General features: G+C 39.8%; 8 protein-coding genes across 8 annotated transcripts in view; 2 read left to right on the plus strand and 6 right to left on the minus strand.

Annotated features, from left to right (window-relative positions):
* Nucleotides 1-19009, minus strand: part of LOC116036424 (bromodomain-containing protein DDB_G0280777-like) — a 1700590-nt gene that overhangs the window by 357276 nt on the left and 1324305 nt on the right. The gene's annotated exons all lie outside the window — the stretch shown is intronic.
* LOC116036425 (C1q-related factor-like) overlaps nucleotides 1-19009 on the plus strand; it is a 680685-nt gene that overhangs the window by 274475 nt on the left and 387201 nt on the right. The window lies entirely within an intron of this gene.
* LOC116055917 (histone H2A-like) lies at nucleotides 1747-2218 on the plus strand. Its single transcript, XM_036008791.1, has one exon. The coding sequence runs from the start codon at nucleotides 1748-1750 to the stop codon at nucleotides 2129-2131; it is 384 nt and encodes a 127-aa protein (XP_035864684.1). The 5' UTR covers nucleotide 1747; the 3' UTR covers nucleotides 2132-2218.
* Nucleotides 2945-3615, minus strand: LOC116055922 (histone H3). Its single transcript, XM_036008789.1, has one exon. It carries the CDS (start codon nucleotides 3403-3405, stop codon nucleotides 2995-2997), a length of 411 nt encoding a protein of 136 aa, XP_035864682.1. The 5' UTR covers nucleotides 3406-3615; the 3' UTR covers nucleotides 2945-2994.
* Nucleotides 5699-6814, minus strand: LOC116055915 (histone H1-like). Its single transcript, XM_031307982.2, has one exon. It carries the CDS (start codon nucleotides 6655-6657, stop codon nucleotides 5866-5868), a length of 792 nt encoding a protein of 263 aa, XP_031163842.2. The 5' UTR covers nucleotides 6658-6814; the 3' UTR covers nucleotides 5699-5865.
* On the minus strand, nucleotides 10436-10946 carry LOC116055918 (histone H2B-like). The gene has a single exon (XM_031307984.2). It carries the CDS (start codon nucleotides 10901-10903, stop codon nucleotides 10526-10528), a length of 378 nt encoding a protein of 125 aa, XP_031163844.1. The 5' UTR covers nucleotides 10904-10946; the 3' UTR covers nucleotides 10436-10525.
* Nucleotides 12901-13417, minus strand: LOC116055919 (histone H2B-like). The gene has a single exon (XM_031307985.2). The coding sequence runs from the start codon at nucleotides 13383-13385 to the stop codon at nucleotides 13008-13010; it is 378 nt and encodes a 125-aa protein (XP_031163845.1). The 5' UTR covers nucleotides 13386-13417; the 3' UTR covers nucleotides 12901-13007.
* On the minus strand, nucleotides 15007-16119 carry LOC118496567 (histone H4). Its single transcript, XM_036008793.1, has one exon. The coding sequence runs from the start codon at nucleotides 16002-16004 to the stop codon at nucleotides 15693-15695; it is 312 nt and encodes a 103-aa protein (XP_035864686.1). The 5' UTR covers nucleotides 16005-16119; the 3' UTR covers nucleotides 15007-15692.

Raw genomic sequence — 19009 nt, forward strand, 5'->3', positions numbered from 1 at the left:
CGTAAGCGATCAAATGCGCCGATGACACGACGACGCGTATCGTGGAGGCGTTAACCTGCATCTCAAGCTGATTGTTGAACGCCAGACCCACTCCGGAGACTTCGAAGACGCCTCGAAATGCCATGACGGTCGTCTTCTGCTTTCTTCTTACGTGTTCTTCTTCTTCCTTGTTCTTCGTCCTCCTTCTGCTTCTGGACGCGGCCTGCTGCTGCCTGCTTCTCGCTGCGGGTGAAGTGAGGAAAGGCGCTCTGGACCCGAATAAACCCGATCCACGGCAGCTTATTGAACTTCTAAACGCACTCGATACACAGAGGTCATCAACCTACCCCAGTGTCTCAGTCATGCTAACCCAACAAAAACATGAACACATTATCAGGACTAAAACCTAGGTAGCATAAATGCATAACAAAAGCACCAACAGAACACAATTTACACACTTAAACTAGGACAAGGACCGTTCATAATTTAATCCCATGATCCTTTGCACTGCATATGTTTCAGCCTGCTCTCTGATTGGACGAGGAAGAATGGTGTAATATGATACGTTATGAGGGCAGATCGGTGAGGAAGGAAAGGAATGCAACAAATTCACAAACTATCTACCCAACGGAGGCAGAGCAGCAAGTTATTATGTGCCGCAAGGTAAAATTACTGTTTTTATCAAGGGAGTCTGGTGGCTTTCTCCTTATGTACTTTCATACAGCTCATAACATATTTGAGTACTTACATTTATATATATATCTGTGGGTCGCTAGAAATGTAACCGGGGACAATGGCTCACAAGCTTCATTTTAAAACAACAGTTTAACATTTTCAGAATCTTCTAAAGTTTACAATAATCACAGAAAGCAACGCAGGCTTCTGCTGTGGGCCGGGACAGCAGCTCAACGTATTTTAGACATGTCATGTATTGGATTTAGTAGGTCATATGTCTAATATACAGGAAGTAACGAGAGTGTAACAACGGGGATAGCCTGACGGCATGTGGCTGTAATAATCGTGTTCGGACAATAAAGCAAGTAAACGAAAAAGCTCATGTGGTGATTAAATTCAGAACAAAATTTTAAATATTTGACTTCCTTACCTCGCTGCCAGGCTGCATTCATTTCCTGAAGTTCCTGAACAACAGTGTCCCCTCCGCCTTTTGTCGGCCGTTCTGTCTCCCTCTGCAACAGTTATATTGCCTACTTCGGTTCATAAAAGTTTCCTCTTGTGTCCACAGTAAACGGCATTTGGTCTCCGCTGCTGTCATAATCCCTCGTTTTAATTTTCTTGCATTTGTTTAGTCCATAAACCGCTAAAAGTCTAACCCAAACAGCAGCAATTGCGGCGTAATACAGGAAGCCAGCTGCGCTTTTGTGTAGGAATTCATTAAGATAATATAGTGCCAAAAGAAATTACATTACATTTAATATTTAGAAATGTGTTTGTGTTCACATTATTGTGTCTAGCCCATGAACGTGTGTTAACAACAAACAAAGGTAGTTTACAGAATAAGAAAGGAAACAGTAATATATAACAATATAAGGAGATATTTCTTTACCGGTTTAATCTGCCACGCTTTATGTTGAAACGCCGTGCAGTGTTAAAAAGGAGTCTTGATGTGAATACAGCAACTTGACTGATCTTTCTTCTGATTGGACGGTTATACTTACACTCACTCAGCACTCAACAAGCACCTAGGTAAGATATAAAGTCGGGTTCGGCAACATTTCTGCATTTTTCTTGAAAACTCGATAACGCGAAGATGTCTGGAAGAGGAAAAACCGGCGGCAAGGCCAGAGCGAAGGCAAAGACCCGCTCCTCTCGTGCCGGGCTCCAGTTCCCAGTCGGCCGTGTCCACAGGCTCCTGAGGAAGGGGAACTACGCTCAGCGTGTCGGTGCCGGAGCTCCGGTGTACCTGGCGGCGGTGCTGGAGTACCTCACCGCTGAGATCCTGGAGCTGGCTGGAAACGCTGCCCGCGACAACAAGAAGACCAGGATCATCCCCCGCCATCTGCAGCTGGCTGTCCGCAACGACGAGGAGCTCAACAAGCTGCTGGGCGGAGTGACCATCGCTCAGGGCGGCGTGCTGCCCAACATCCAGGCCGTCCTGCTGCCCAAGAAGACCGAGAAGCCCGCCAAGAAGTAGACCCCCGGAACCGGCTTCCACCAAAACAACAACGGCTCTTTTAAGAGCCACACACATCCAACTAAAGACAAATCCTTCTACATACTGTTGTGAATTATTACTTTTAAATACAGTGAGTCACCACATATCTACAAATTACGTGTTGATTCTATATAGCTTATGAGCACATTTCCGTAATATTTAAACTGTAGCATATTTCAGATATAATTAACTGCATTATTTTCGACTTTATATTCCAATTTCAGAGTAACGTTTGTGTAGGTTTAGGCAATAGGCTACATTACAAGCTCTACTCCTGATCAGTGCAGCAATACAAGATCAATCACTAGAACCGGAAAACGAGCATCATAACTCCAATGCGAACGTAAGCTGCATATGCCCGATTAGTACGTAATGTAGTTAATGTTTTCTGCCTTACATTTTAGAATTGTGTCCCACGTATTTCTCCTTGTTACACATTTCAGTAGCAGAGCCACTTTTATAACCGGCTGGTCAAACGACATAATATCATTAAACTATTTATGAAGCCACCCAGGATAGCAATGTCTGTATTTCCCCCTTTCTAACAGTAATGAAATAGCATCGCTTCAGGACGGTTGCTCGGTTAGTCTGTGCAGGCTAGACATCTTGGTATTATGAACATGCAATATTACATCTAGCCCTACTACTTACCGTTATCTTCTTGAAGCCACTCGGGATAAGCAATAGACACGTTGTCTGCACTGCTTCGGTAATATATTTACGTTTATAATACTATGTGAAATGGTGTGAGACAGTATGGTTTCAGGTCTGTTGCTCTGTTAGCGTTTGTATGTGGCTCTTAAAAGAGCCGTTGTGTGTTTGTAGGCTGGTCTGTGGGGAGTTTAAGCCCTCTCTCCGCGGATACGGCGGGCCAGCTGGATGTCTTTGGGCATGATGGTGACCCTCTTGGCGTGGATGGCGCACAGGTTGGTGTCCTCGAACAGGCCGACCAGGTAAGCCTCGCTGGCCTCCTGCAGAGCCATGACGGCGGAGCTCTGGAAGCGCAGGTCGGTCTTGAAGTCCTGAGCGATCTCCCTCACCAGGCGCTGGAAGGGCAGCTTGCGGATCAGCAGCTCGGTGGACTTCTGGTAGCGACGGATCTCTCTCAGAGCCACGGTACCGGGCCTGTAACGGTGGGGCTTCTTCACTCCGCCGGTGGCCGGGGCGCTCTTACGGGCAGCCTTGGTGGCCAGCTGCTTCCTGGGAGCTTTTCCTCCGGTGGATTTACGGGCGGTCTGCTTGGTTCTGGCCATTTTAGTTTCTCAGTCTTCTCTGTGTTCACAGCTCAAGAAAGAATACTGCTCGGAGTCAACAGCGGCTTTATAAAGGAACTGCCGGAGCCAGGGCAGCGCTGATTGGTCCAGGTCGGGAGACACGCGGGCTGTAGCTGATCCACTATTGGACGAAAGAAATTCAAATGTAGACACTAACACAGCGGCTAGATAACAGCTGCTGTCTCAACAATGGCACATGTAGAAAATAAACGGTTACAAGTAAAGTTTAGATTATGTAAATGACTTGTTATAATCATTTGAATGTTTATTTTTATTCTTGTGGTTCATTAACACTTCAAAGTAACATCGAGTTACTGTTTGGTTGTCATTGTGATGTCAGAACATTATTTGTCTGAGTGGATGTTGAAAACAACTGATATATATAATATTTCTTTATCATAACACACACATAGAAGGACTTAGAACTTTATTATATTGTCTTTTGTTTGAATAACTAACCTGTTCAGTTCATCTTCATTTATTTCAACTTTTCAAAGAAGTTGGATGCCAATCATTCATATAATAAGCTCTTTCCTATTGGAATAATCTTTAGATAGATAGATAGATAGATAGATAGATAGATAGATAGATAGATAGATAGATAGATACTGTATTGATCCCCAAGGGGAAATCCAAGGTCCCAGTAGATTAAATACATCACACACAACATACACATACATCCACCCTCACACTGAACAAAGTCAACCACCACTGTTCTGCTCATCTACCTCATGTCTATTTCAATCCTATAATTACAAAATTGTTATTAATATATTACCATTGCACTGATCTGCCTTGCACTGTACTCATATTTAAATCCTAGAATCTCAGACTATTGACCAATATTGCACTATTCCTTCCCTCTCTTTTGTATATTTTTTGTAAAATTGTAAATTATATTGTATTTTTGTACTGTACACTATTTTTTATTTTTTTTATATTCTTACCATCATCTCTGTTGTTATTCTTAATATGTTAAGTGTTGTACTTTGAGAGCAAAGATTACCGGAGTCAAATTCCTTGTTTGTCTACGCAAACCTGGCCAGTAAAGCTGATTCTGATTCTGATCATAAACAGGATGACAAAATAACAAATCCACATGAATAATATGCACAATAAAAGAAAACATACTGAATAAAAAGTAAGGTGCTCTATGAGAGTGTGTGTCATGGTGGTAGTGCAAGACACAGTAATATAAAAACTGTAGCAGTGCAAGGATAAAGTTAAAAATAGACAGCATTAAATATGGGCATTATAAGGGAATAAAGTAGACAGTAGGATAGACACAAATCAACAGTCAATATTAGAGGTTTGAAGTAATAGAGTTACAGCCGTTGTTCAAGTATTAAGTCTGACCTCAGTCCAGGCTGGGGTGTTGTGCATATGGGCTTATACAGGGGTCTTCAATGTGTTTTAAGCCAAGGACCCCTTAACTGAAAGAGAGGGGACCCCCTTTTATATATTGTAGAAAATTAAGTTGCATATTAAACTACAATAACGTGTAGGGTGGCCTAAAGCCTTTATACATACTTTTTTTGCATAGAATACTAAGCTATTAAAATAATATTTGTTGATTTTATATATCATGTTTTAATGTTAATTAATGTGACTCCTTAGGATTAACTGTATCTGTGGATAGTAAGCATATCATCAGTGAACTTTTTTCACAAATAGGTTGATTTATATTTGCTAATAATATGTTGGATTCATGTGAAGACATTTGGATTTTTTGAATAAAAAAAATTCACAATAATTTGGCGGCCCCCCTGCAGTAACTCTGAGGAGTCCTGGACCCCCTGTTGAAGACCCCTGGGCTAATATAACCAGTAAACAGTGTAACCAAGGATTTAAAGGTCTATCCTTCCAGCTCTAAAGAGGTTTAGAGGTAGATTCATGAACAAATGTAAGTTAAGAGGAGGTATGTTCCTCTCTTCTTGTGTGTTAGCGCCATCCTGTGACGGTCAGACGACAAAGCACTGAAGGACGAGTTTTTCCTCTTAAATGTGGCGCACTAATGCAGGGTAATACTAATATTATTACTAGGCTACTAAAGCTTCTGAGGCGAGATCACTTCACAACTTACATAACATAACCTCTACTTAATCAGATTTTTAAACATCCACTAAAAAAAAAATCCTTTGGTAGACTACATTTATATCTACTGATCTTGTTATGATATTGCAGGGCTATTATCACAGAAAATCAACCTAATATTACTACTACTACTACTAAATGGTCTAATGCTAACCATAACAGCAAACATCACACTACTCTACCAGCATATTTCATGTAGATGTAAGTGCTTTGATATAATAAATACTAGAATAACAAACAATGGAGACAGACATGATAATGTTGTAGGAAATCAGCCGTTTGGTGAATGTGTGGTGGCTCTTAAAAGAGCCTTTTGGTGCACTGAGTGCAGATTAAAGAGCCACTTTACTTCTTGGATTTCTTCGCTGCAGCTTTCTTTGCCGGAGCTTTCTTCACAGGGGTCTTCTTCTTGGCGACCTTTTTCGGGGCAGCCTTCTTGGGAGTAGATTTCACTGCTGGCTTCTTGGCAGCTTTCTTCACAGGAGACTTCTTAGCTGCTGGTTTCTTGGCTGCTGGTTTCTTAGCGGCGGTTTTCTTGGCTGCCGTCTTCTTAACAGCTGTTTTTTTAGCGGCTGTTTTCTTCTGCGGGGACTTGGCCGCGGGCTTCTTCACTTTAACTGGAGTCTTCTTGACTGTTTTGGCGGCTTTAGGCTGAGCCTTGGGGAGCTTGAAGGACCCGGATGCCCCGATCCCTTTATTCTGGACCAGCTTTCCGTCGGTCACCAGCTTCTTCACCGCGGTGTTGATGCGTTTGTTGGACTTTTCCAGGTCGATGCCTTTGGTGGCCAGTGTCTTTTTGATGGCCGGAAGCGACGTGCCTTTACGGTCCTTGGCTTCAGTCACAGCGTCGAGGATGAGCTTCGGGAGGGAGGGTCCGTCACTCTTTGCCCGGGGAGCTGCCTTCTTCTTGGGGGCCTTGGCCGGGGCTTTCACCGCGGGAACTGCTGGAGCTTCTTCTGCCATGTCTGTTTCTTTCTCTGTCGCGTTACAGTCTGCTGTGTTCCCGCTCGGGCAGGAGGCGGGACTTATAAAGCCCATGAGAACCGTGGAGAGGCAACCCACAGCCGCTCCGCTGCCCTGCTGAAAGTGTGGCCCCACTTTGTGTTTTCTCTTCCACAATTTGGGGATAAAATTCATAGAAGAGAAACGATTTAAAACACAATAGTTATTGTAGTGGTGAGAAAACCTTCTCCCCTTCACACTGAGCTCATGTTTGGCGATGAGGACTCGTTTATTTGATTCCAGGAGGCTTCAAACCTCTCGGATACACAGTCATTTTGGACTACTCGCAGCGAGTTTTCTTCACATTTCGTCTTTAAAAATATCTAACAGTGATGTGTATTAACTATGACAGTGGTGTTCCAGCGAGCAGAGACATGTGAGGATAGAATACAAGTGAAATAACTGCATTAATGTGTTTTATTTAGTTTAAATGGGGGAAGTTTTCGGTAGTGGTAAACACACTGGGTGCTGGATGTGAATCTAGGCGGTTACCTGACACAGGTTTATCCGCTGGCATTGATCCTTAACATGATGGATTTGACATGATGGGCCTCCAAACACACGTTCGTATTTCCAAATTCTGCTGTCCACAAACCTGACTACGTGACATCACTGCAACCAGCTATAGATTGCCTCGAAATCTTTTTGTAATATGATCTGGTCCCTGTTATTCATAATAGGCCTAGCTAGTCAATTTGTCAGTTTATTCAAATGCAAAGAAATGTGGGATTGCAAAAATTGTTAAATATGACAAATAACATGAAAGCTTCAGATTGTATGGTAGGCCTATGGAAGCCCATTTCTGGTTTGAACATGTTATTTTTTAATATAATACGTAGCCTTCTGTAGGCTATTTATAAACTTAAAAGGTTAAGGTCTTTAAAAAGAAAGGAAGCCCATTTCTGCCAATGTGATGAACAAAAATATTTTTTTAAGTCTTTATGAGAGACTTTCTCAAGATAATTACTTTGTATTTCAAAATAATGACTTACTTTCTCCAAATGAGAAGAAGTTGTAAAGACTAAAATGCAACCATTTACATTCTCTCTATATGAAGGCAGAGTTTAAGGAACTGAATAAACCCTAAATAAATAATTATGGAGGCAATGTTTGTTGGCAGAAGTTGGTGATTAGTGTGCACTTTAATATGGGATCATTTTACATTAAACAGCAGAGTTATGCACAAATTATTTTCAAAGCACCCTCATAAATTGAAATGCCCCAATTCTTTGAAAAGGGCTGTGGCACAGTTGTTGGTCTGACAGCAGGTGTACTTTGAGCTGGTGTACCTGTTCACAGCCATAGAGTAAAAACACTATAGTTGCCTAAATGTAAAGTCTACAAGTAATAGAAAGAAATAGGCTCAGACACAAAGCACTGGAGCAATGATAAAGACCAAGTAACAGAGCAGATTATAATTATAGAAACCCAACTGTAAGTGGTACATATGTAGAGGAAATATATGTTGCCCTCCGACCCACAGTATAATGACAGTTACATTTATAAAAAATATGATATACAATTACAGTAAGAAAGATAAGATACACATTATATAATAGCACAAATGTTAGGGAAAAACAAAGTATAGAATAGAAAACTAATGTAAAAAGCGATAACTGAAATCATTCCTGGTTAGTTTGTATCCAAACACATGATTGAATTAAACTTTGCTCTTTAAGAAGGAGTGTGTGGCTCTTAAAAAAGCCGTTGGTTTAGTGGATTACAGCAGCGGGATGTTTACTTGGAGCTGGTGTACTTGGTGACGGCCTTGGTGCCCTCAGACACGGCGAGCTGGTCACAGCTATAGAGTAAAAACAAAATAGTAGCCTAAATGTAAAGTCTACAAGAAGTTACAGAACAAAGTATGACACATGAGCGATGCTATAGACCAGGGGTTTTCAAATTGGGTGAACGTGAGCCTCCCCTTAGAGCAGGTAAGGACAGCCGAGCCCCCCCCTTCCCCAAAAATCCCGTCCGCCTGCCCTAACACACGCCTCAGCAGTAAATGACATCTTTTGTGTGTTCCAGGCAATGATGAGTTTCAATAACAACTGATAAAATGTAAATATTTTTTAATATTGTATTTGAAGACATTTTATTTCCACAACTTTTCTAAAAGTGCATTCATAAATGATACTTTGCAACAGCAAATCATTTCCAACTTCATGCAGGCCTAATTGAGCCTACTTTTAAAATCACTGTCAGTGGGCCTATCCACAAGTCAACAAAACATGCTTAACATGTGCTATGATGGGGGGGCGGAGGGTCTGGGGGTCCACACCCCGAAAATTTTAAGCATTAAACACTAAATTTCCTGCATTCTGGTGAATGTTTGTGCACCTATTTCTACCTTTTTCTGAATCAATATGCTGGAAATATCTTTATGTAAAGGGAAACAGATTACAATCCAAATATAAAAACATAATGGAACATATTTCAGTAAGGCTCTCAGGCATTCTGTATTACTTTTTCTATTTATTCTCCTTTTGGATCGACTTTTCTAATTATATCTGAGTCAGCACACATGTAGCTTAGCATCATTTACTCTTACCTTCTCTTTTGCATCTTTTGTTGGGGAAGTAACCTCCTTAAATGTGCATATGACAATTATTCACCTCAATGATACATTATTCATTTTAATGAATTAATAAACCCCTGGACTGTAATATTTCAGATGTTTGAGCAAGATTTCTGCTCATGTTCAAAACCTTTGTGCACATTCAAAATATAACTCATCCCATCTGTGTTCTCTGAGGTTTGGAGGAGTCATGATATTTTGTGAAAAATAAAGTTATAATAGGCTATTACAAGAATACAGTCACTATATTTCAGAAAATAATCTATACCTGCATTGATACAGACCAAGTAACATTGCCCATTATAAATACCCAATTTTAAGTAGTACATTTGAGATTTGATATTAAGGGACTTTTACTACATCAAAAAACAGGTGACAACATTCATGGATAGCTTAAAAAATGGCATGATTGAATGAAACTATGCTCTCTTAGAAGTGTGGCTCTTAAAAGAAGAGCAGGATGGTTTACCTGGAGCTTGTGTACTTTGCTGTAGAATAATAGCATGGTAGCTTAATGTAAAGTCCATGTAGTAATACAACTGTAAGGCACCAAGCAATAACAATGACAGTAATAGTGACCATGATGGTGGAGATTTTAAGAGACTTTCACAAGTGACAATATTCATGGATAGTTACAAAATAAACAGCAATGATTGAACGAAAATTTGCTCTCTTAGAATAAAATTTTAATGAAATGCGTTTAAAAGAGCCGTGTTGTTGGTCTGACAGCAGGTTTACTTTGAGCTGGTGTACCTGTTCACATATAGAGTAAAAGCACTATAGTAGCCCAAATGTAAAGTCTACCAGTAATAGAACAAAGTGAGGCTAAGACACAAAGCAATGATACAGACCAAGTAACATTGCCCATTATAAAAACCCAATTTTAAGTAGTACATTTGTAGAGTTTACAAGGGGCTTTTCTTTATTAGCAGGCCAACTTTAATGTCAATTCTGCAATACGTGCCAGATAATTTAAATAATTCTCTCTGACCCAGTGAAACAAGGCAGGTACAAGTATGAAGATAGTAATGAATACATCAAAGACAATTATGAAGAAAGTTATAGTATTTATTATAAAAATTCTAAATAGTGCAAATCTAAGATAAAAACAGACTGTAGAAATCTAATGTAAAAGTCACTTTTGATTATAATTATAAAAACCCATCTGTAAGTGGTAGATATGTAGGCCCCTAGAGGAAATACATCCCTCTGACCAACGGTGTAATAAGGACAGGTACCACATTTATTAAATGTTGGCCAAAAACAATGCATAGAATAAAAAAACTAATGTAAAAAGTGATATCTGAAATCATTCCTGATAGTTTGTATCCAAACACATGACTGAGTGAAACTTAACGCTCTTTAAGGAGGAGTGTGTGGCTCTTAAAAGAGCCGTTGGTTTAGTGGATTATAGCAGCGGGATGTTTACTTGGAGCTGGTGTACTTGGTGACGGCCTTGGTGCCCTCAGACACGGCGTGCTTGGCCAGCTCCCCGGGCAGCAGCAGCCTCACGGCGGTCTGGATCTCCCGGGAAGTGATGGTGGAGCGCTTGTTGTAGTGAGCCAGACGGGAGGCCTCACCGGCGATGCGCTCAAAGATGTCGCTCACAAACGAGTTCATGATGCCCATGGCCTTGGAGGAGATGCCGGTGTCGGGGTGGACCTGCTTCAGCACCTTGTAAACGTAGATGGCGTAGCTCTCCTTCCTGCTCTTTCTCCTCTTCTTGCCGCCCTTTGCGGCGGTCTTAGTCACGGCTTTCTTGGAGCCCTTCTTGGGCGCTTTCACGGTGGCTTCTGCTGGCATGTTGGTTTCGGGTTGGAGTTCCTAAAACAGATAACAAACTCACAGCCCAGACGCCTCCTTTATATTCGCCTGATGCAAATGAAACTGTGCTGTTGCTCGCACAGGATTGGCTGAGCTTTGTGACTGAGACTGAGCATGCGCCAACACAAAGTAACCGTCCCAGAGCCGTTAGGAGAGATTGAATTGCTCTCAACCGTCCTAAAGCTGTTTTTTAGATGTCGGACTTGTAATTGGAAACAAGAGATGATGTTTAATAGTGTGATTCTAGGTGACGGCCTTGCAGTGTGCAGTGATATGTCAGTAAGAGGCTGGGCACCGAGTTATAAAAAGTAAAATTTGCAAATATATTGTTTAGGCTAATACGTCAAAACGTTACGTAAACGTTACGCACAAGCGCGGCACACACGCAAGGTCGATATCAAGAAATTTCCAATCAGGATGACATATTGTGTACTACTCTCACAGTATCTCTCTCTCTCACACACACACACACACACACACACACACCAATACACACCAATGTCCAGCATCAGAATGCAACCATCATTATCCTTAATCATTGCACAGCGGCCAATTATGTTTGTCAATCAGCAACAATAATAAAAGAGCTGTAGGTTTTGTGGATTACAGCAGCGGGATGGTTTACCTGGAGCTTGTGTACTTTGCTGTATAATAATAACATGGTAGCTTAATGTCCATGTAGTAATACAACTGTAAGACACCAAGCAATAACAATGACAGTAATAGTGCCCATGTTTGTGGAGATTTTAAGAGACTTTCACAAGTGACAATATTCATGGATAGTTACAAAATAAACAGCAATGACAGCAGGCTTACTTTGAGCTGGTGTACCTGTTCACATATAGAGTAAGAGCACTATAGTAGCCTAAATGTAAAGTCTACCAGTAATACAACAAAACAATGGTAACAACCAAGTAACATTGCCCATTACAATTATAAATACTCTATTTTAAGTGGTACATTTGTGGAGATTACAAATGGGGCTTTTATTTATTGTAGCCTACATGTTAAAGTAAGTAGAGGTGCAACGATGAATCGATTAATAGATTAGTTGTCAACTATTAAATTAATCACCAACTATTTTGATAACTGATTAATCGTTTGAGTCATTTTTTTATTAAAATAAAAATCAGATTTCTCTGATTCCAGCTTGTTAAATGTGAATATCTTCTAGTTTCTTCTCTCCTCTGTGACAGTAAACTGAATATCTTTTGAGTTTTGGACGAAACAAGACGTTTGAGGACGTCCTCTTAGGCTTTGGGAAACACTGATCCACATTTTTCACCATGTTTTGACATTTTTATAGATCAAACAACTAATCGATTAATCAAGAAAATAATCAACAGATTAATAGACTATGAAAATAATCGTTAGTTGCAGCCCTAAAAGTAAGTCAACTTTTATGTCATTGTGTGATTTGTGCCAGACATACAGAGGAATTGAAAATGTTCCTCTGACTCTCAGTGAAAGAAGGAAAGTATAAAGATAGTAATGTATACAATGAAGAAAGTTAAGATACTTATCCCTCCTGTTTTCCTAGTTTCTATATCAGAAATTTGGGTTTCTTTCAACCAAATTGCACAAAAGTAACAGATGGTTCAATGAAACACTCTTCAAAAGTCAAAGTAAGGATCAGTTCAACGCTATCACTGACTTTTGGGTGTTTTAATCAGTTTTTGACTAAACTTTGACAGTCTGATTGTCCTTAAACATCCCCTGATCTTAACTTTTAGTCATAATGTATACTTTCTGCATTTTTAACTAAAGTTAAATAAAATTTCATGAAGGATATAAGCTCTGACTTTAAAATAAAAATAAAAAAAAAAAAAAAAAAGTTTACTAGTGGTAACGAGTTGATGAAAGTGTATATTGGTGGTAATGGGAAAACCAAAAAAAAAAAGCCAATTTTGATATGGGAGGGCAACACACGGGTTAATACCTTCAATAAATAAAAACAAACAGTGAAGATATAAAAGCGACCATTTGTATCGAAACACATGACTGACTTAAACTTTGCTCTTTAAGGAGGAGTGTGTGGCTCTTAAAAGAGCCGTTGGTTTAGTGGATTACAGCAGCGGGATGTTTACTTGGAGCTGGTGTACTTGGTGACGGCCTTGGTGCCCTCAGACACGGCGTGCTTGGCCAGCTCCCCGGGCAGCAGCAGCCTCACGGCGGTCTGGATCTCCCGGGAAGTGATGGTGGAGCGCTTGTTGTAGTGAGCCAGACGGGAGGCCTCACCGGCGATGCGCTCAAAGATGTCGCTCACAAACGAGTTCATGATGCCCATGGCCTTGGAGGAGATGCCGGTGTCGGGGTGGACCTGCTTCAGCACCTTGTAAACGTAGATGGCGTAGCTCTCCTTCCTGCTCTTTCTCCTCTTCTTGCCGCCCTTTGCGGCGGTCTTAGTCACGGCTTTCTTGGAGCCCTTCTTGGGCGCTTTCACGGTGGCTTCTGCTGGCATGTTGGTTTCGGGTTGGAGTTCCTAAAACAGATAACGAACTCACAGCCCAGACGCCTCCTTTATATTCGCCTGATGCAAATGACACTGTGCGGTTGCTCGCATATGATTGGCTGAACTTTGTGACTGAGACTGAGCATGCGCCAACATAAGCAACCGTTCCAGAGCCGTTAGGAGAGATTGAACGGCTCTGAACCGTCCTAAAGCTGATGTTAATTTAATTTATTTAATTATTTGAATGCTCTTGTATGTTTGTCAAATGTTCTATTTTCTATATTTACTCTTTCTGTACTTACGTAAACACGTATAAGACTGTTTTGGTTGGTAGGCTACACAATAAAGTTATGATTTGAATGTACATTTTCTACTTTACATTTCTCTTCGTAATGAAGGAGAAATAAAAAACTTAGGAATATATGGATCACGTAGTAAAGGTTGTAATAAGTTGTATTTAGGTAGTTGTACTTATATTTCCATGTTCTGTTACATACACAATTATTCAAATGCTGTACTTTTACTGGTTACTTGCAGATAAGCTCCCCCATTACCTCGACCAGTTGCATTAACATTAAAAACCTGCTTTTCTGTTAATTTGAAAAATCATTAAAATGCTCCACACTGTATGTTTACTGGAGTATTTAATGTGTCAGGACTCTGATGAAGTTTCTATAGCTGCTTGGCACTTTACACGTCAACAGATGTTTGTTCATCCACAGAAACACAAATCAAACGGAAAATACAAAAAGTAAATCAACCCAACTTAACCCTTGTGTTGTCTTCCCGTCGACAATACAACTTTTGTTTCTCTGGCTCAAAAATTTAAACAAAATTTCAACGTTTTTGGACGTCTTTTTCAACACTTTTGTTGCTTTTCCAACGATGTTTTCTCTGCACCTTTTGACATTTTTGTCACTTTTTTTCAACGTTCTTTTATATAAAAATTCAAATGCTGTGAAATGGAATAAAACGTGTGTAGAGCGCTGTAGGGAGCCATCCACGTTATATATTTTGACAATTTGGTTGAAAGAAACCCAAATGTTCCGATATAGAAACTATTTGAAAATGGGTCAAATTTGACCCGATGACAACAGGAGAGTTAAGTAGACTTTCCAAAAAAAAAGGTTGACACAATAACAATACGACTACAGCTGAATGCACACGGCAACTGTTTGAATACAACAGGGACGCCTTGTTATTGTGCTGTGATGATGTTTTAGAGAGGACAACAACAGACTTTTCATCATGGGGGATTTTGATGTCGGCCTATGCAATAACTGTAAAGTGTTTTTGGGTTCTCAAATAATCCAAGTTTAACAAATGTGTCTGGGTTTGGTGTTTTGGTACAAATCTGTGGATTTATCTACACTATGTTGTTTATATGAGGAAGTGTGTCGGATATGAAGGTGTAAAAACCCTACTTTAACTTTAAGTGTCAGTGTGAAAAAGTGAATAATGGATCTTAAACATAAGGAACACAGCTGCAGTCTCTATGATTTGATCAAAAACTAGTTTGATATAGAACAGTGACCATATTGAGAATTAAATGTTAATGTTTCAATACATGGGCTATTATAGGACACATTGTGGTAGGCCTATCATTTATTCCTTATTAATTTCATTTGAAAAAACATCTGTACTTCCATTGGCAAAAATGTACTGTCAGACAATTCATATTAGCACAATTTGTTTCAGTATTAAGTAATCAACAGAAAAGTAAAATAGTCCCAGATCTGACTTCTTGCTAGGAGGTTTGATAACTATGTCAGGTTCAACCACACTGTTGGCCTACTGTGCAATACATTATAATAAATTGCATTTATAGTGCTTTACATGGTAGTCAAAGACACTTTACAGTAAAACCAGCACATACAGCACATTAAAAACATAAGCAATAAAACCAACATATAAAACATGTATATTAAAAGCAATTTACAACAATAAAATCATTAACTATCAGGTGAGAAATGTAAGACTATTGTACATGGAAAGCTAGGTTTGATAACCACATTGGTCAACAACCACGTTGTCAGGCTACTTGGCAATTAATTAGTTCGGGTTTTGATATTCCATGAACACAATGGATCTATGATCACATAACTTAGGACAAAATCTGCTTGTTGAAAGTTTTTCCATGGGGGGAATTTCAACAACTTAAATCATAAGTAAGTTGTAACTGCATACTAACGGTTTAAACCAAAATGATTTAAGCAACAGCCTTGTTCACATCAGGAAGTGTGTCTTTAGAAGTAGTGTGTGGCTCTTAAAAGAGCCGTTGTGTTGTTGGCAGGTTGTTGTTGTTGTTGTTGTTGTTTAGCCTCCGAAGCCGTAGAGAGTGCGGCCCTGTCTCTTCAGAGCGTACACCACATCCATGGCGGTCACCGTCTTCCTCTTGGCGTGCTCGGTGTACGTGACTGCGTCACGGATCACGTTCTCCAGGAACACCTTGAGCACACCGCGGGTCTCCTCGTAAATCAGACCGGAGATACGCTTCACTCCGCCGCGGCGAGCCAGACGGCGGATGGCGGGCTTGGTGATCCCCTGGATGTTATCACGGAGAACTTTACGGTGACGCTTGGCGCCTCCTTTACCGAGTCCCTTCCCGCCTTTTCCTCTACCGGACATTTTTAAGTTCAGTCGATGATGAGATCGTCGAAACGAATGAAGTTAATGTTCCCCAACCGGCTGTATTTACGTCTTATCTGCGGACGTAAGAGAAGACATGTCGATGTCAACACGGGCATACTGCGCATGCGTCAACACCAGTCAATAGCCATTACAGCTGGTGACGCGACTTTCGGTGGGCGGGGCTGTTTTTCAAAATGTAAACCTGCCTTTTTTCAACGTTTTGTATTTATATATTTGAGTCATAATAATAATAATAATAATAATAATAATAATAATAATAATAATAATAATAATAATAATAATAATAATAATAATAATAAGTGGTTTTATTTTACATCTTCACATATCTGACCATGAGCTCTGTGTTGACTCTGACTCATCATTGAGTACATTATCTATGTACAAATGTCTGAATTCTGTTCCCTGCGATGCCAAGAACACATAGGCTCTATCTTGTAGATAAAATACAGCATCCCTTCATTTTACTGCAAGTTTTTGGCCTAAATCTTACAGAATTAAGTTATACCCTTAAACAAATACCAGAATTAGTCTTTAAAAACACATAAAACCCCCTAAAAAAAACACTGAAGACATGAACACAAATCACTTTTAGAGTCCTCAGAAGATAAATATGCGGTAATACATAAGAAAAAATACAACTATTATAGATTACATGTCATTAAGCTGACGCTTTTATACAATGCGACTTATAATTGCTATATATATGTCAGAGTTAACACCCCTCTGGAGCAACTAGGGGTTAAGTGCCTTGCTCAGGGACACATTGGTTGATGCATCGCAGTGGGAATTGAACCCAGAACTCCCACCCCAAAGGCATGTGTCATATCCATTGCGCCATCACCACAATTATAGGGAGTACTACGGTGGGCGACAGGGGCAAACGCCCTGCAACTTAAGAAAACACACGCAAATAGACAAAACACAAGCAAATTAAGAAAACAACTTCATTAATTTGACAACACATGCGCAGCATTCAGCAAACGCGCTGCAAATATGAAACGATGCAAAAAGAAAAGCACACAAACCCAGAAAACAAATGCAACAAAAAAACGCTGCATCCAGATTACACAACGGAAGTTCTCCAGACCTCTAGAGGGAGCAGCTAGTGGAACAGCTGGATTTTTGACCTCACGGGGAGAGAGGGAGAGAGAGAGAGAGAGAGAGAGAGATAGAGAGACTGCATAGACTGTAAATATTAAATCTATGTTTGAGATCTGTTTTCTCTGGTTTGGTGGGTGTGTCTCGGCTCAGGTCAGCTGATACTCAATCAGCAGAGACGTCTGTAAACTCGTGGTGATAAAACATTTAAAACTGCATCAGCGTGTAGTGTAGGCCTCCTCAAGTGTAATATTGTGATTATACAACAACGGTTACCAACAAAATAAGTGATCAATCTGTATTCATATTGTGGAGCAATTCGCTCTTGAAATACAAAAAACAGACAGGATTTCTAGTCCTCCCTGTTAGTAAACCAGCCAATTTACCGTGGGATTTATCAAACTGAATAAATCCCGCCTGCACATATAAACACAAAACTGCTTTGCTAACTCCAACGTGTTGTAACTAAGACATCTGCTGAAAAAGTTATTGTATTCATTAGTATGATTGCCGTTCTGTTTAGTTCACAAACATCCAACACACCAAAGTACAAACACATAGCGGACCAGACGCAAGCTTTTATTTTGAAAAGCGGAAGCTCGGGGACGGCACCAGCCGGGAGGGCATGAGACGGGAGCATAGACTGTATATTAATAATATATTATGTTATTAATAATAATAATATTAATTTAATATCGGATAATAACGGTCTAAAGTCCAGCTGTTCCACTAGCTGCTCCCTCTAGAGGTCTGGAGAACTTCCGTTGTGTAATCTGGATGCTGCGTTTTTTTGTTGCATTTGTTTTCTGGGTTTGTGTGCTTTTCTTTTTGCATCGTTTCATATTTGCAGCGCGTTTATGTATTTGGTTGTGTTGTAGCGTGTTTGCTGAATGCTGCGCATGTGTTGTCAAATTAATGAAGTTGTTTTCTTAATTTGCTTGTGTTTTGTCTATTTGCGTGTGTTTTCTTAAGTTGCAGGGCGTTTGCCCCTGTCGCCCACCGTAGGGTACGCTACTTGATGAAAAGCAAATTATCCTTAATATATATATATATATATATATATATATTTTTTACTGCTTTGCAATTAAATCAATCTTTTTGAAGCTAATGTTCATTGTTGTTGCTGCAATGAAGTAACTTGTAACACATTAATCCTGAGTAACGTTAGAATAGTTAGCATATGCAACTTTAGCTGAGAAACCCTTCCTGGTATTTGTTCTCAAAGTTATGAATGCAATGCTAACGAACATGATGGCTCGTTAGCATTAGCTAGTGCCATATTATTATTTTATTCTAATAATCTTTCCGCATTCCTACCTCCTGACAAACTAAGGTATATTCTCCTATATTCTGACTTGTTTCAGATATTTTCTAAATCAAGCATTATTTCTCTGGAGTTTGGTGCAGCGACCTGCCTCCTTTAGTCTTGTTTTCAGGATGCAGATTTCATTTTACATTATCACTGTGATACAATTAGTTTTAATTAATAATAAATGATATTATCTAGTTCCACACAGAGGCTCATTGTTGCTGTAATGCACTGTTCAACACAAGATGGCAGCAGTGAGATAACATCACGGTGAGCTGAACCAGACTCCATTGAGTCATTTTACCTCGCAGAACAGGAGTTTGGTCTGCTGATTAAATTAGATTCCATTGTAAATTCATTTGTTTGGTAAAAAAAAGATCAGAATTCTGTTTGACACCAAAGTGTCTTTTTTTGTTTTTTTCTACCGAAAATAATAGATAGATAAATAGATAGATAGATAGATAGATAGATAGATAGATTTATTGATCCCAAACAAAAATGTGAAATAACGGTGTTGCAGCAGCAAAAAATATCAGACACACAGCACACATACAGAGTAAACATTAATAATAGG

The sequence above is a fragment of the Sander lucioperca genome, chromosome 13, assembly GCF_008315115.2.
Source record: "Sander lucioperca isolate FBNREF2018 chromosome 13, SLUC_FBN_1.2, whole genome shotgun sequence".
Classification (NCBI taxonomy): Eukaryota; Metazoa; Chordata; class Actinopteri; order Perciformes; family Percidae; genus Sander; species Sander lucioperca.